At 36.0% G+C, this 13,556-nt stretch overlaps 1 protein-coding gene across 5 annotated transcripts in view; it reads left to right on the top strand.

The window, feature by feature from the left end:
* Nucleotides 1-13,556, top strand: part of LRP1B (LDL receptor related protein 1B) — a 1,938,012-nt gene that overhangs the window by 1,292,615 nt on the left and 631,841 nt on the right. For all 5 annotated transcript variants that reach the window (XM_084800259.1, XM_084800256.1, XM_084800258.1 and 2 more), the window contains 2 exons: nucleotides 4,720-4,920; nucleotides 11,525-11,770. In XM_084800259.1, coding sequence (XP_084656385.1) covers nucleotides 4,720-4,920; nucleotides 11,525-11,770 — 447 coding nt within the window. The remainder of the gene's footprint in view (nucleotides 1-4,719; nucleotides 4,921-11,524; nucleotides 11,771-13,556) is intronic.

Genomic DNA, 13,556 nt, shown 5'->3' with positions numbered 1-13,556 from the left:
TTGTAAGTGTTGGTTCTTTCCTTCTAGCATGTATCCTTGGCACTGAAATCATATCAAGCTTGACAGCAAACACCTTTACTCACTGAGTCATCTCACCTGGTTGATTTTGTTATTTTTAATGTTATTTTTAAACATCTATTTAATGGGAATGAGATGATGATTCCTGACTTTAACTTGCATTTTCATAGTGGATAATAATACTGAACAACCTTGGATTTATTCGTTGGCTGTTTGTATTTCTTCTTGGAGAACTGTGTATTCACTTTTGTTTTTTTTTCCCATTTAGTAAAATGGCATTACTTGGTTTTGTCTTTGTTAATTTTTGGAAATTTCTTGCCCACTGTGGATATTAATCTTTTGTCAGATTTCAAAAATTTGTCTACATTTGTCTCTCACTTGTTTCTTTAATAATTGTAATAGTCTTCATATAAAAGCCATAAAATTTTATTTGGTGTAATAAAAATATTTCTTTTTCTGTGGGAAATTTTAATTGATATGTTCTATTATCCATTACTGTTTTTTGTTCATTTAAAAAATTTTTATTCTTAATTTTTAAACCTTAATTTTTTGTTTTGATTAACTTTTAATTCCATTTTTCTACTCACTGCAATTGAAATGTTCTCCCTTTCTGCTGTGACTCATTATTTCTGCTATGTAGGCATCTTAGCTGGGATTCACAGAACTCATTTTAATCTTGTCATTAATTGTACAATGGGTCTTTATTTAAACCAAATCTATTACTGAAGTAGCAGTCAGTAGTTGCTTGAAATATTTTTAATAATAAATGTTTTAAAAATTATCTAGAATACTTTAATCAGTTTCAGTACTGATTATATGATTTTCATTTGACTTAAAATAATGCAATCTATTATTATGTTCTCTAAATTTTATGGCTTTTAAATACAGTGTGTTTTATAAACATTTGATCTAATATTTTTATTTAATAATTTTATCTTGTCTCCTATTGTATGAGGTAATACTATTTTTGTCAGACTACTACTGTTGATCTCTAGTTACCTTTTAAAATTCATACGACTTATTGACAATGGGCAATACAGAAAACATAATTAACTAGAAAAAATAAAAATAATCTGTAAAAGAGAAAGAATCTGTAGTAGAAAATACCACCACACCACCACCAAAACAGGATTACATTGGAAATGGTATCATAGCCCTATATGTGGTCTTCACGTTGACTTTGAAAACATGGTGACAAAAAACCACATTTTTCTTAAGTCAGTAAAGAGAAAACATTTATACATGTTCTATTGGTATGTATGAAATTACCAAAACATTTAAAAATGTTGTTCTTCTTCATGTGATACTTGTATTATGTCTATGAAATTTTCAATGAATGCATTTTAATCACATTCACTCCACTTTCCCTCTCTGCTATCAGATCAAAGCCATCTCCCTACCCTGTCCCAGCTTCCTGTACTCTGTTTTGTTTTGGTGGCCCAATTAACTCAGGTCATGTGACCCATAATGGTGGGGTTCATCCATTAGGTTATGTTTAACGTTTAAAGGAAATGGATTCTCCCTTCCCCCCATAAAATAGCCAGTGTCTACAGCTCCTCAGTGGGATATTTGTTGAGGTCATCCTTCTTCCTTAGTAGAATGTGATCTGCCTTGATTATTCTTACGCCTTTCCCAAGCAACAATAGCTACCATGAGTTCATAAATGCAGTGGCCCTACCATATCTAAAGGATACTGTTTCATTTTGCTTGGTGCTGACCTCTTTCCTTTGTAATACATTTTTTTTTTCACTCCTCCTGGATGATCCCTAAATCTTGAGATAGGAGTGACACAGTAGTTCCACTCTGGCAGAGCATTACATAATCACTTTTTCTCTGCGTGCTGACCAGTTGTGACTTTCTGCATTAACTAGCATCCGCTACACACAAAGTTACTTCTCTCATTAGGGCCTGTAATCTACACTTAACTATAGTTATAGAGTTACAAATTTAGAGGCCACTTTGGTGTTACTTTCACTTAGCAAAATAATAACAATAAAAATATCCCTAGAACCTATCAGATACCAACCATGGATTTTGTTCAGATGTACAACACTACAGATGCATTTTCTCCTGTGCCATGACCCTCAAATTCAATCACAAAGCAGTTGGCTACTTTGGTAAACATTCATGCCACTGTTGCTTACATAGGTATTGTCTCCTTGCCAAACTAGTCATTACTGTAGATCACAGGGTTCAAAGGTGAATAAACTGTTGACATTTTTCCAGTAGACCATGTAGCACCTTCTGGTACTATACAGGTTAGCTAACAAGGAGAAAGATTTGTGAGCAGTAACAACTTTGTTTAACCATGTCTTGTGACAATTCTGTTGTATCTTCAGCAATAATGTTTTAACATCCGTTCTGGTGGGAAATCAAGAGAAATAGTAATCATCTATATTGTTCAGAGGTTTCTGGGACAAATCTACTGGAATAATGGTTTTGTTTTGTTTGGTTTTTGTTTTCATTTTTTTATTTTTATTTTATTTTTTTAGACAGGGTTTCACTATTTAGCTTTGGATGTCCTGGACTTGCTTTATAGACCAGGCTGGCCTCGAATTCAAAGAAATCTGCCTGCCTCTGCCTCCATGAGTGCAGAGATTACAGGCGAGTGCCCCTGTGACTGGCAGGTCCCCCCGCCCCCCAGGAATCCCCACACCAATTTCTAAGAGGCTGAAGTAGTTTGCACTTGTCAGGTTCCAGCCCACAGGAAAAATCGAATCAGGGTTCACCTGAAAGAGGGAGTGGGGATTGAAAGTAGGATACAGAGACTCGAGAAATAACGAATCAAGTCGGGAAATTTCTGATCAAGATTCACTTTATTGCCGACTAGCAGAAACATATATAGGGCAAGGTCAATAGGATATATTCTTATCTCACCCATCCTAGCCCCCACGCAAGAATGCAATAGTCTAAATCTCTCCCTGTAGAACTTCCTAGTTCTCTGAGTAGTTCCTTGTAAGAACTTCCTAGATCCTCTGGGTGGTTCCAAGTTGAGGCTTCTCTGCTTCTTTCAAAGGTAAGTAGTCCAAGGATAGCCTAGAACACAAGACCTCATGGTGAGGTAAAGGTCAGTAACTTGGAGGTCACAGCATACAGCCTAAGCACAGGATTTCTGACGGGGCAGAATTTGGCATGGGTCCCCACAGCACTTCCACCAACAGTGTGAGAGGTTCCCTCTTGCTCCATACCCTTTACAGCATTTGAACCGTTAATTGTCTTAATTTTAGCCATTCTGACTGGAGTACTCTGAAATCTCAAATAAGCTTTAACTTACCTTTCTTGGCCATTTTATTTTATTTTATTTTGTTTGTGAGAAGTCTCCACCCACTTCCAGGGCCGGCTTTTTTATTTGATTGTGTTCTTAGTTTAGTTTTCTGAGTTACTTGCATATTCTGGACACTAATTAGATAAGTAGCATGTGTTTCGGGTTTTTTTTTTTTTCCTATTCTGTAGGCTGCCTCTTCAATTGATTAGCTGTTTCCTCTGCAATACAGAAGCATTTCTGTATTGTATTCACAGGTTCCCACTGGTCCATTGTTGATTCTGTTTCCTGGGTGACCAGAGTCCTATTATAGCTTGAGCCTATAGCCTAAAATGCATGTCCTACTATTTTTTCTGTTGTAGTTTGTGGTTTAACATTGAGGTTTTCATGCATTTCCAATCAGGGTTTGTATACAGGGTTAGAGACAATGGTCAAGTTTCATTCTTCTACATGGAGATGTCAACTTTTCTAAGAGCAGTTGTGTCAAATGCTTTTCTCCTATGTATTTTGTTTGTTTGATTTGGCATCTGTGTCAAACTTCAGGTGTCTATAGGTACATCAACACAATCTGGGTCCTCAGATGTTCTACATCAGTCAACATATTTGTTTTTATTTTGAATTTGTGTTGCATTGGCCACTTTGAATCTGTAGTAAACTAAAATCAGGGCTGTCAATTCTTCAAGGAGTGTTTTTTTTAATTTATATATTCACCTTACATCCTGATCATAGACCCTCCCTCCTCCCCTCCAGGTCCCTCCCTCCCATCCTCTTTTCCTCTTCCATTGTCCTCAGAAAAGGGGTGCCTACCCCGACCAACTCACTCAGCACATCAAGTCACATCAGGACTTAGCTCTTTCTCATCTGCTGTGCCCAGGCAAGACAGCCTGGGCTGTTTTTAGTGCTCAGGATTACAGGGATGACTTATTTTATGAAGTAGCTTTCCTGATCATTTCACTATATATATAATATATATATATATATATATATATATATATATCTCAGTAAAAAGTTTTGAGGTATTTAGATTACATAAATAAATAAGACACTACGTCCCCTAAAACACAGCACTTGCCTCAGTTTCAACTTGGGTAATAACTAATACTGCTAACCAACATTACATTTTAGACTGTGAAAATAACTGACAGAAAAGTGTACCATTAAAATGTACTTCTGAAACTTGTTTAGGCTTTCAACTACTCCCAGAAATCTTTTTATTTAATAACATGGAAGATAATTTGAAATTAAAGAAGACACCAATACTCACAATCTAGGAGCAGTTACAAACAAGTCAATACATCATGAAAACAGACTGCCAAACTATCAACAAATAGATTTCTTGCTAATAGCAAATGATTCTGACTCTGACATAAACAGTACTGGCTGTTCATTACTGGGATCTGATTATAAACTTCAAATGCATTTCTCTCTTTTCTCTTCAGGGAGATGCATCAACAATGCCTGGGTATGTGATGGAGATGTTGACTGTGAAGATCAGTCTGATGAAGAAGACTGTGACAGTTTCTTGTGTGGACCACCGAAGTACCCTTGTGCTAATGATACCTCCGTGTGCCTGCAGCCAGAGAAACTCTGCAATGGGAGGAGGGACTGTCCTGATGGGTCTGATGAAGGCGACCTTTGCGGTACTGCTTATTGCTTATTCTGTCCCATTTACTTCTCTCCAGACATGAGAACCTTTTAATCTATTCACATCAACTTATTCATAACACTCATTCATTTCATTTATTCACTTCAAATGAGATTTTTGCATTAAATATATATATATGTATACACACACACACATCTATACACATACACATGGCACTCAATGGCTTTATAAAGTGTAGTAAATATGACTTTCTGAAAGCAGCAAAACTAGATTACTCATTTGCCAGTTACGCAGCTCTGCAGGTATTACATATCTAGCTCCTGATTACTGTGCATTAGATGAGCTGATCGCCATCAGGGAGTCACTGAGAGCAGGGAAGCCTTCTCCCTGCTACCAGCACGACTCACTGTGTGGATGTTCATGAGTCCTCAGACCTTACAAAAGAAACTGTGTTTTGTTTGTTACAGGAAGCAGGAGAAGCTGGATGATGAGGCTAAGGATGACCTGGGTTGCTATGACGCTATCTCTTCGTTGAAGAGCTTGTCTAATAATTTCCCTCAGTATGATTATCTAGTTAAAATTATCAATTTAATAGACTTTAGAAAATCTTCAAATAGACATCTCCCTATGCCAAACAATACATATAGGAGAAAATACATGTTTTCCACCTTGAGGCAATCAGAGATTTATCAAGTAGAGGATTTAGGTGTGCTTTATAAACAGTGCTAGAGGAGGCATGTGTAAAGAGTCTAAAGAATGTTGAGAACAACATTTGGCCCCTGGAGCTCATAAAATAATGATCAGAAAAAGACAGCTGTGACTTGGTTGATCCATAGAATTTTGTTTCTCCTAAAATTTGTTATAGATGGCATCAGAAATTCGTAGTGCTATCACAAAAGTGATATTTGAAATAAGCAAAAAATATTGTAAAAACTTATTTTTTAACCTACTGGGCACAATAACATTTCTTTACAGTAATTCTCTTGAAAAAGAATAACAACTGAACTAAAATGGGGCAACTACTTCAAAATGGCTCCCTTTATCAAATGATTATGATTACTGGGGAACAAGCATATTGAAAATAAATCTGTTTCCTTACAAAATAATACCTACCAGGAATTGAATTCTTTTTTTGTCAAATAATTTGGTTTATTACTTTTGAATTGAGTTGCACACAGATTTTCAGTACATTGGTGAAACATAGCCAGGTTCTTTACCAGAATGTTACATGAATGGTCTTTAGTTTGGGTCTCCAAAGAGTCTGTTTTTGGGTGGGCTGGATTTTTTTTAATGAATTATTTTTTACACATACATTTATATTATTATACATATATACAATAGACTACCTATAACAAGAAGAGCCTTGACACAATCAGGAATTATATAAATGTTACATTCTTAGTGTTTTGGCTATTCATATTTGACAGCCTTGAAGAAAACATCTTTCTTATCTTGGTGCATCTAAAATTCTGAATGTAAATCACTCTCCATCACATATTGTTATTATCAACTTAAAACATCTTAACCCCTAAACAACTAAGCTTCATTGTAAAACTAAGCTACCTAATATTCAACTTCATCAGAGACTACTTAAGAAGGAATAAACTTGATTACCTGAATATGCCAGGAGTGTAGGTTAGTAGCTTTCCAAATAAGAAGATGACAAAGACAGTTTGCTACATGAATAGTCACCCAAAACTCACTATAATATTGGAGCATCGTCTTCAGCCTTCTGACCCAATACACCTGACAGACAAATTTGTGAAGCAGGAACTCTTGAGGACTTGCTTATCCAGTCTTGGCAGAGTTTGGCCATTGACTCTGCCAGCATCTTTTTAAGGTGGAATTGTGTCTCTGGTAGAAATGACATTTGCCCTGTGGCTTGCTTGCCACATTTGAAGTCATCTCCATTAGGAAGTTCTTTGATGCTCATCATCCTCTTTGACGTAGGTTGGGTGTTGCCAGGAGTTAACATGTCTTGTTGTCAGTGAATCTTTAAAATAACAAAAACATTTTCAACACCATATTCTGCATGTCTCTGAAGTTTTTGAAAACATCTTTCTATAGAATAATATCTATCTGCTGCACCTAAGATGTATATTCTTGTGGTAAAAAATAGACTGGCAATTGACATTACCATGATTTGATCAACTAAGAATTAACTTATATAACTTATTTATCCTAAACAGCCTTCAATGGCACTTGCAAAGTATTAGAAGTAAACCTTGTGCTATAATTTATTTTTTTTGAGGTGGTGGGTATAAGTTTATTTCTTTGTATTTATAGTAACACACACTACCTCCCCCACCACCATGCAGATGCCCAAATTCATCCAGTTGTATTTATTAAGTATGTGCAGCATTTTGAAGTTTCAATTATAATTTAATGAAGCTATTAAAATTATTCCCTAGAGAAAAACTTTAGAATCTTTTAGCCTTCATATTTTCTTAACTGAATTGCAGAACTTGCAGAGCACTCCAGAACAGCGTAACTTACTTTCTTTACTCCTCAAGTTTAACAGAAATAACCTGGATATGATTCCTGATTAAAAGAAAGCAAAAAACACTGAGGTAGTGTATGGGAGGGAGGGAAGAATGGGAGGATACAAGGGATGGAATAGCCATTGAGATGTAACAAGAATAAATTAATAAAAAAGGAAATCCCCCCCAAAAAAGAAACTTGTATTTCACCCCTTGTTATTGGTTTGTCCTTTATAACATGTAATCAATGCCCCTCTAGCAATCATTATCACTTGGCAGAATTATAAAAGCCAAAACTGAGCCCTATAAGATGACCTGGTCCATGTCAGTTACACAGAAGCAAGGAAAATGCATTTGGCCTCTCCTGTGATTTTTCTTTGCATCTATCTCTAGTGTGGGTCTGAGAATGAAAGCAACTTAAATATAATTTATTTATATGGGTACAATACAGCATATTAGAATATATATAGTATATATATATATAGTGTGTGTGTGTGTGTGAAGAATAAACTTACATTTGAATTCTATATCACTGTATCTAGAATTAAACTTATTTTGCATCTATACACAAATTTCTATAACCTCGTGAGGCATTATATACAATCTATACAGTCTATAACAATTGAGTCATTAATTGAGGAGTAGATTCACTATTCTACTTTTTGTTCTATCTTCCCTATGTATTTCTATATTCCACCTTCTTTCTTTTCAACCCCTATCTCCAAACCTAAGAATGTAAGATAAAGGAAAAGAGAGACATCACTGAATCTAACCTTGTTTTCTCTCTAAATAAGACCAATAATAACTTGTAACCCACTCACATCAATAATAGCCCTCTATAGCCCAAGAAGGCGACCAAAAACATGCCTGCTCCTCTCTTAAAGGAAATAGGGTGTCATTCTATTAAGGTTTCTTCCATCTGATTTGGGACATATAATACTTCTGTAGGTACCCAAGTAAAATTGGGCAAATGGTTAAACAAGCTAAGAGCAGCATTTGTGGTCCAGTTTCTAAATATCGAGAAATGCCAGGTTTTATTAGAGTCCTATGTAGGACAGTCTGAAATGCTGGACCAATTGGGACTAAAGCTTTATTTGAAAGCGTCTAGAAGCCGTCTTGTTCTGATGAGGAACAGCAACTGAAGCACTTGGTGCTGGAAGATGAGGGTTACAGGATTTCAGTGTACAGCATGCTGAGAGGAATGCATCCTTTCAGGCTTGATCCAATGTCAGTGTCCGGTTCTTTTGTTCTGAAAGCATATAATTTCTCCCAAGCATTATCCTGTCCTAAAATTATAAGTTTATAAAGTGTGCATGATGCACAGTACAATTTAGGCTGGTTTTCTGCTCTTTGTATGAGCAGGAAAAAAAAAGACATCTGTAAATCTTCATTCATGCCATATGAAGTACAGGACCTAATAATAGTAATTCATAGGGGTTCTGTAGCCAACAAGAAGCATTGTTTTTGCCTAGACATTCATGCCTCAGCCAGTCTCAGAGCTATTCCCATAGAGTGGGATTAGTAATGTAAGTTACCTGCTCATTCTGCAGTTTAAATTCATCACATCCCGACTGTATCCCCCCTCATTCTCTCCCAGTCACCCCTCCCTCCCTCATCCCCTCTCCTCCCTCCTTTAGTCCTCAGAAAGGGGAGCCCTCCTCCCCTAACATCTGACCTCAGCCTATCAAGTCTCATTTGTACTACCTGTAACCTCTTCCTCTGAAGCCTGGCAAGGCCTTCCTGCCGGGGAGGATGTGATTTAAGTTTGGTGGCCAGAGTGCATGTCCAAAGTAGTCCCTACTCTCCACATTTTGGGATCCATAATGATACTGTGCTGCTACAACTGAGTAAGAGGGTCTAGGTCCATATCATACATGGTCCTTGGTTGATGTTTCAGTCTCTGTATTGTAGTGTAGTTATACTGTATTATGTGACTAATATCCACTAATGACTGAATATATGCAATGCATCTTTTTCTATGTCTGAGTTACCTCACTCAGGATGATCTTTCCTTGTTCCATCTATTTGGCTGCAAATTTCACGATGTACTTGTTTTTAATAGCTGAATTGTATTCCATTGTACATATGTACCAGTTTCTGTATCCATTCTTTGCTTGAGGGACATTTAGGTTGTTTCCAGATTCTGGCTATTACGAATAAAGCTGCTATGAGAAATTGGAACTTTAATCCCTCTTGAGATGGCAGGGGTATGTTATCTGCTCTGTGACACTGCTTTGCTAGGCCAGCAAGCAGCTTGGTGGCTGAGTGAGATCAGAGCTGAAAGGTGCTTGGGTGCCCCGCACTGTAACTCAGGAGGCAGCTAATGTTGACTGTGTCTGGTGTCGGGACTCAGCTCTGCCTGCCCACTCCCTGCCCTGGATCCAGTAAGCAGCAGACAGTTGGTGAGAGCCCAGAGATGCAAGGATATTCCACAGTCCTTCCTAAGATGGCGTCTAATATAAGCTGTTCCCCGGGATTTTTCTGTGGGTTAGCTGGTAGCCAGGGTTTGGACCAACCTGTGCCCCACACAACGTGGATCCCTCTCACCTGGGAATCAGCAGTACTGGTGTTTTGTAGCTCTCAGTTTGGTCCTTAGGTTGCTTTGTAGTCCTGGCTTTCCTGCTAATCAGAGGCAGTGTGAGATTGGTACTGGCATCTTGGATCCCAGGAATTGAATTCTTATGTAAAAATAGTTAATAGAATTATGTACCTTTTTAGTGTCATTAGTTTTGATAATGACATACAGTATAGAAAAGTGGTGAACCATACAGAAAACCTTAAAATATAGGAATCTTTTATGAATGCCTTGTATTTCAGCTCATCTTTACAAGAAATATGATTCTAGAGCTATAAGGACATATTAAAGTTATGCATGAAAATATTATTACAATTCATTAATTATTACACAATAGTACTTAATTATAACAGTTTTGAGAAACAATTTTTAATCCTTACTTTTGCTTGACTTGTGTTGTTGTTGATGTTATCATTTTATTTTATTTTGTTTTAAGATACAAGCTCACTGTGGAGACATGGTCATCATCAGACTCACTGTGTAGACCAGGTTGGCCTCATGGACACAAAGATCTGCCTTCATCAGCCACCCTCATTAAGGGCTAGAGTCATGCATACCCAGCTCAAAATAACACTTCTGCAACAAAGCTTCTGGTCTTGTTGTTGTACACGTGCTTCCCTTTGGGGAATAGTAGGAAATTGTGTGTGGAGGGAATAGTAGGGAACCATAGGGAACCTTGGGAGACTATAGAAAACAATAGCAGTCAGCGAAGCTGTAAAAACAGGAATCTATTATCTTAGACAAGAGCATGACATTCTGAAACTTTTCCACCCTGATAATGCTGGTCCAAATTTTGGAACTTGCATCCTGTTTTTAAGCATTAATCTTATTCATTAGATACCTTTAATTGCCTATTCAATGTCAAGCCGATAAACATAATTACACAATTTTGTGATTGCAAAGAATAACAAATGCATGTATCTAACGTGAAAATACAAGTGGTTTGAAGGAAGTTTTCTCTTTCTTAAAGAACTTGTGTATTATTCTTGTGGCGAATAATGAACATTACTTGCACCAGAATACCAGTATGAATTTCTTTGTGTATTCTTTATTATATTTCCATGGTCCCATTGACTTAGTCATAGCAACCTATACATAAGACACAAGATACATATAAAACTACTCATTTTCACTGTAAATACATATGAATATATATGAATTTATTTATAAATATTAAATACTCAGGTAATTAATGTCTCTCTCTCTCTTTTGAAAGGCATACACAACTGATTTTGTACAGCTTCTAAAAGGTTGAGGGGAATTTTACTAATTTTAATGATAGGAACACAATTTACATAAGTGAGTTAACCCAATCTGTATTGAGGACAGTTTTCATCTGTGGTTTAGCACAAGCTATATTATAAATTCAGTAGAAATTAAAACTTGTATTCTCAATTCGTATCTTTTAGAAATAATATGCTATTGCATCATTCAAGCAGTGTTTATAGCCTAATGACTGTAAAGGATTGTGTTGTATTGGGTCACAAAATTCCTGGCTCTAAGTTTCAGACTTAGAGAATTCAATCAGTGAGTTCGATGGCCTGAAAAAAACAATCTAACCAAGAACGTCTGTCCCTTGACAGATGAATGTTCTCTGAACAATGGAGGCTGTAGCAACCACTGTTCTGTAGTTCCTGGAAGAGGAATTGTCTGCTCCTGCCCAGAAGGACATCAGCTCAAGGACGATAACAGAACTTGTGAGATCGTGGACTACTGTGCCTCACACCTGAGGTGCAGCCAAGTGTGTGAGCAACACAAGCATGTAGTCAAGTGCTCCTGCTACGAAGGCTGGTCCCTGGGTACAGATGGGGAAAGCTGCACCAGTGTGGGTGAGTAGATCCTGCAAACCGTGACAGCAAATCCCAAAAAAAACTTGAAAAAATTAATGAAATCATCCTATTTATCCTGTGTATTGCCTTTAAATGTTATGTCATTTTTAACCTATTCTAAACCTTCGGAAAAGGATGTGTTACAACATTGCTTCCTATTGTATCCCATAGCCATCTCATCTGATTAGTAATACTGTTCTAACCTGACAGGGATCACAATTTCCTTCTCATAGCATGTTTTATAAGAAAACACATCACACATTTGAAATTGTATCTCACTATAGCTGGGCATCAGATAATGATTATTTCTTTTTTACTATCTTTTAAGTCTTCTTGAGTCCCAGTGACTCTTAAAGGTTTGTGGCTAGAACTGAATAAGTTCCTGAAATTTGTTGAGAAAAAAATTCAGGCCTTCATTTTAATTAACTTCCAGATAAGAGAAAGCATTTCTTTCATTTTATTAATGTAGGCTTCAAACCACAGAAGCTATTACTAACCAGATGTATTTGTATCAAATACAAACCATAGGCATAGATAGATAGAGAGGATAGGCAAAGGATAGATAGATAGATAGATAGATAGATAGATAGATAGATGATACATAGTTTTACATATTTCAAAATATCTTTTCTACTAAGACTTTGAATATTACTGCCAAATCAAAATAGTGGCTAAGAATAACTCAGCTGCTGTTAGACTTTAACATAAAATTTTTTCTTTCTTGACCTTCCTTCATTCCCATGATTTTTATCTTTATATATATATATATATATATATATATATATATATATATATATATATATAAAATGAGATACACATGTTGAAACTGTGAAACAGGAAGAGCATCATCTATGCTAAAGCATCTAATCAATAAAATTCTTTGGGAGCTATTCTAAGTATTTACAAGACAAGAAAGCAAGATAGCGATGAAAATACTTTATCACATAAATTTCAATCCATGACATCAATACAAGTAGGGCCTTTTCTGTTGCATCCATAGATGTATCTTGATTAACCTTGATGACTGCATTTCAGTGCATTTATTTTCTAGCTAATGCACTTCTACAGTTAACTTTCAGTTCTTATGCTTTATAAAAGTCTCTCAGTCTAAAAGCTTCATTGAACTTCCAAGAACCTGTGTATCATGAGCCTTCATACATTTTATTTTTTCTAATAAGATGACATTTTTCATCCATTTTTTTCAAGCAATCAAGTTAATATTTGGAGCTATCCCTAAACCAAACATTTCCATTATTAAGTCTTCTGTTCTCATTCTTTGCATATATTTCCCTGTGTAGGATGTGATATTGCTGAGGATGTGTGGTCATGGGTCGATTTGACTTTTTGGAGTCCTTTATTATCCCTTCTTTTTCATTTATTGATCCATTGAAATAAGAAAACCTAAAGTGAGAAATTAAATTACAGAATTTCCCCTCTGTTGTAAATAGCAGTCAGTCTAATTTGGGAAAATTAATATGCAACCATAGACTATTACATTTTCAGAGACCATTACATCATTTTAACCTTTTAATTTTATTGTGATTGATGGTGGTGTCTGATTGTTTTATCATGTTAAAAATTGAAACTTCGTTTATAATATTCAGAAATTTTTATTGTACTCTTTCTTCTCCAAGATTCTAAATAAAGCAATCCCGAAAAGACACCAAATAGAGTAGTTTGTTGTGTGGAAAGAGTTATTTTGTTAAGAGTAGAAAACAAAATATTTGTTTGACCCTAAATAAGTTATGATCATAGATCAGTGGGAATCATAACTTACTCTTTGATA

Source organism: Acomys minous (genome assembly GCF_964271855.1).
Source record: "Acomys minous genome assembly, chromosome: 10".
NCBI lineage: Eukaryota > Metazoa > Chordata > Mammalia > Rodentia > Muridae > Acomys > Acomys minous.
The sequence above is the reverse complement of the archived record's forward strand: the minus strand, read 5'-3'. Positions and strand labels throughout refer to the sequence as shown.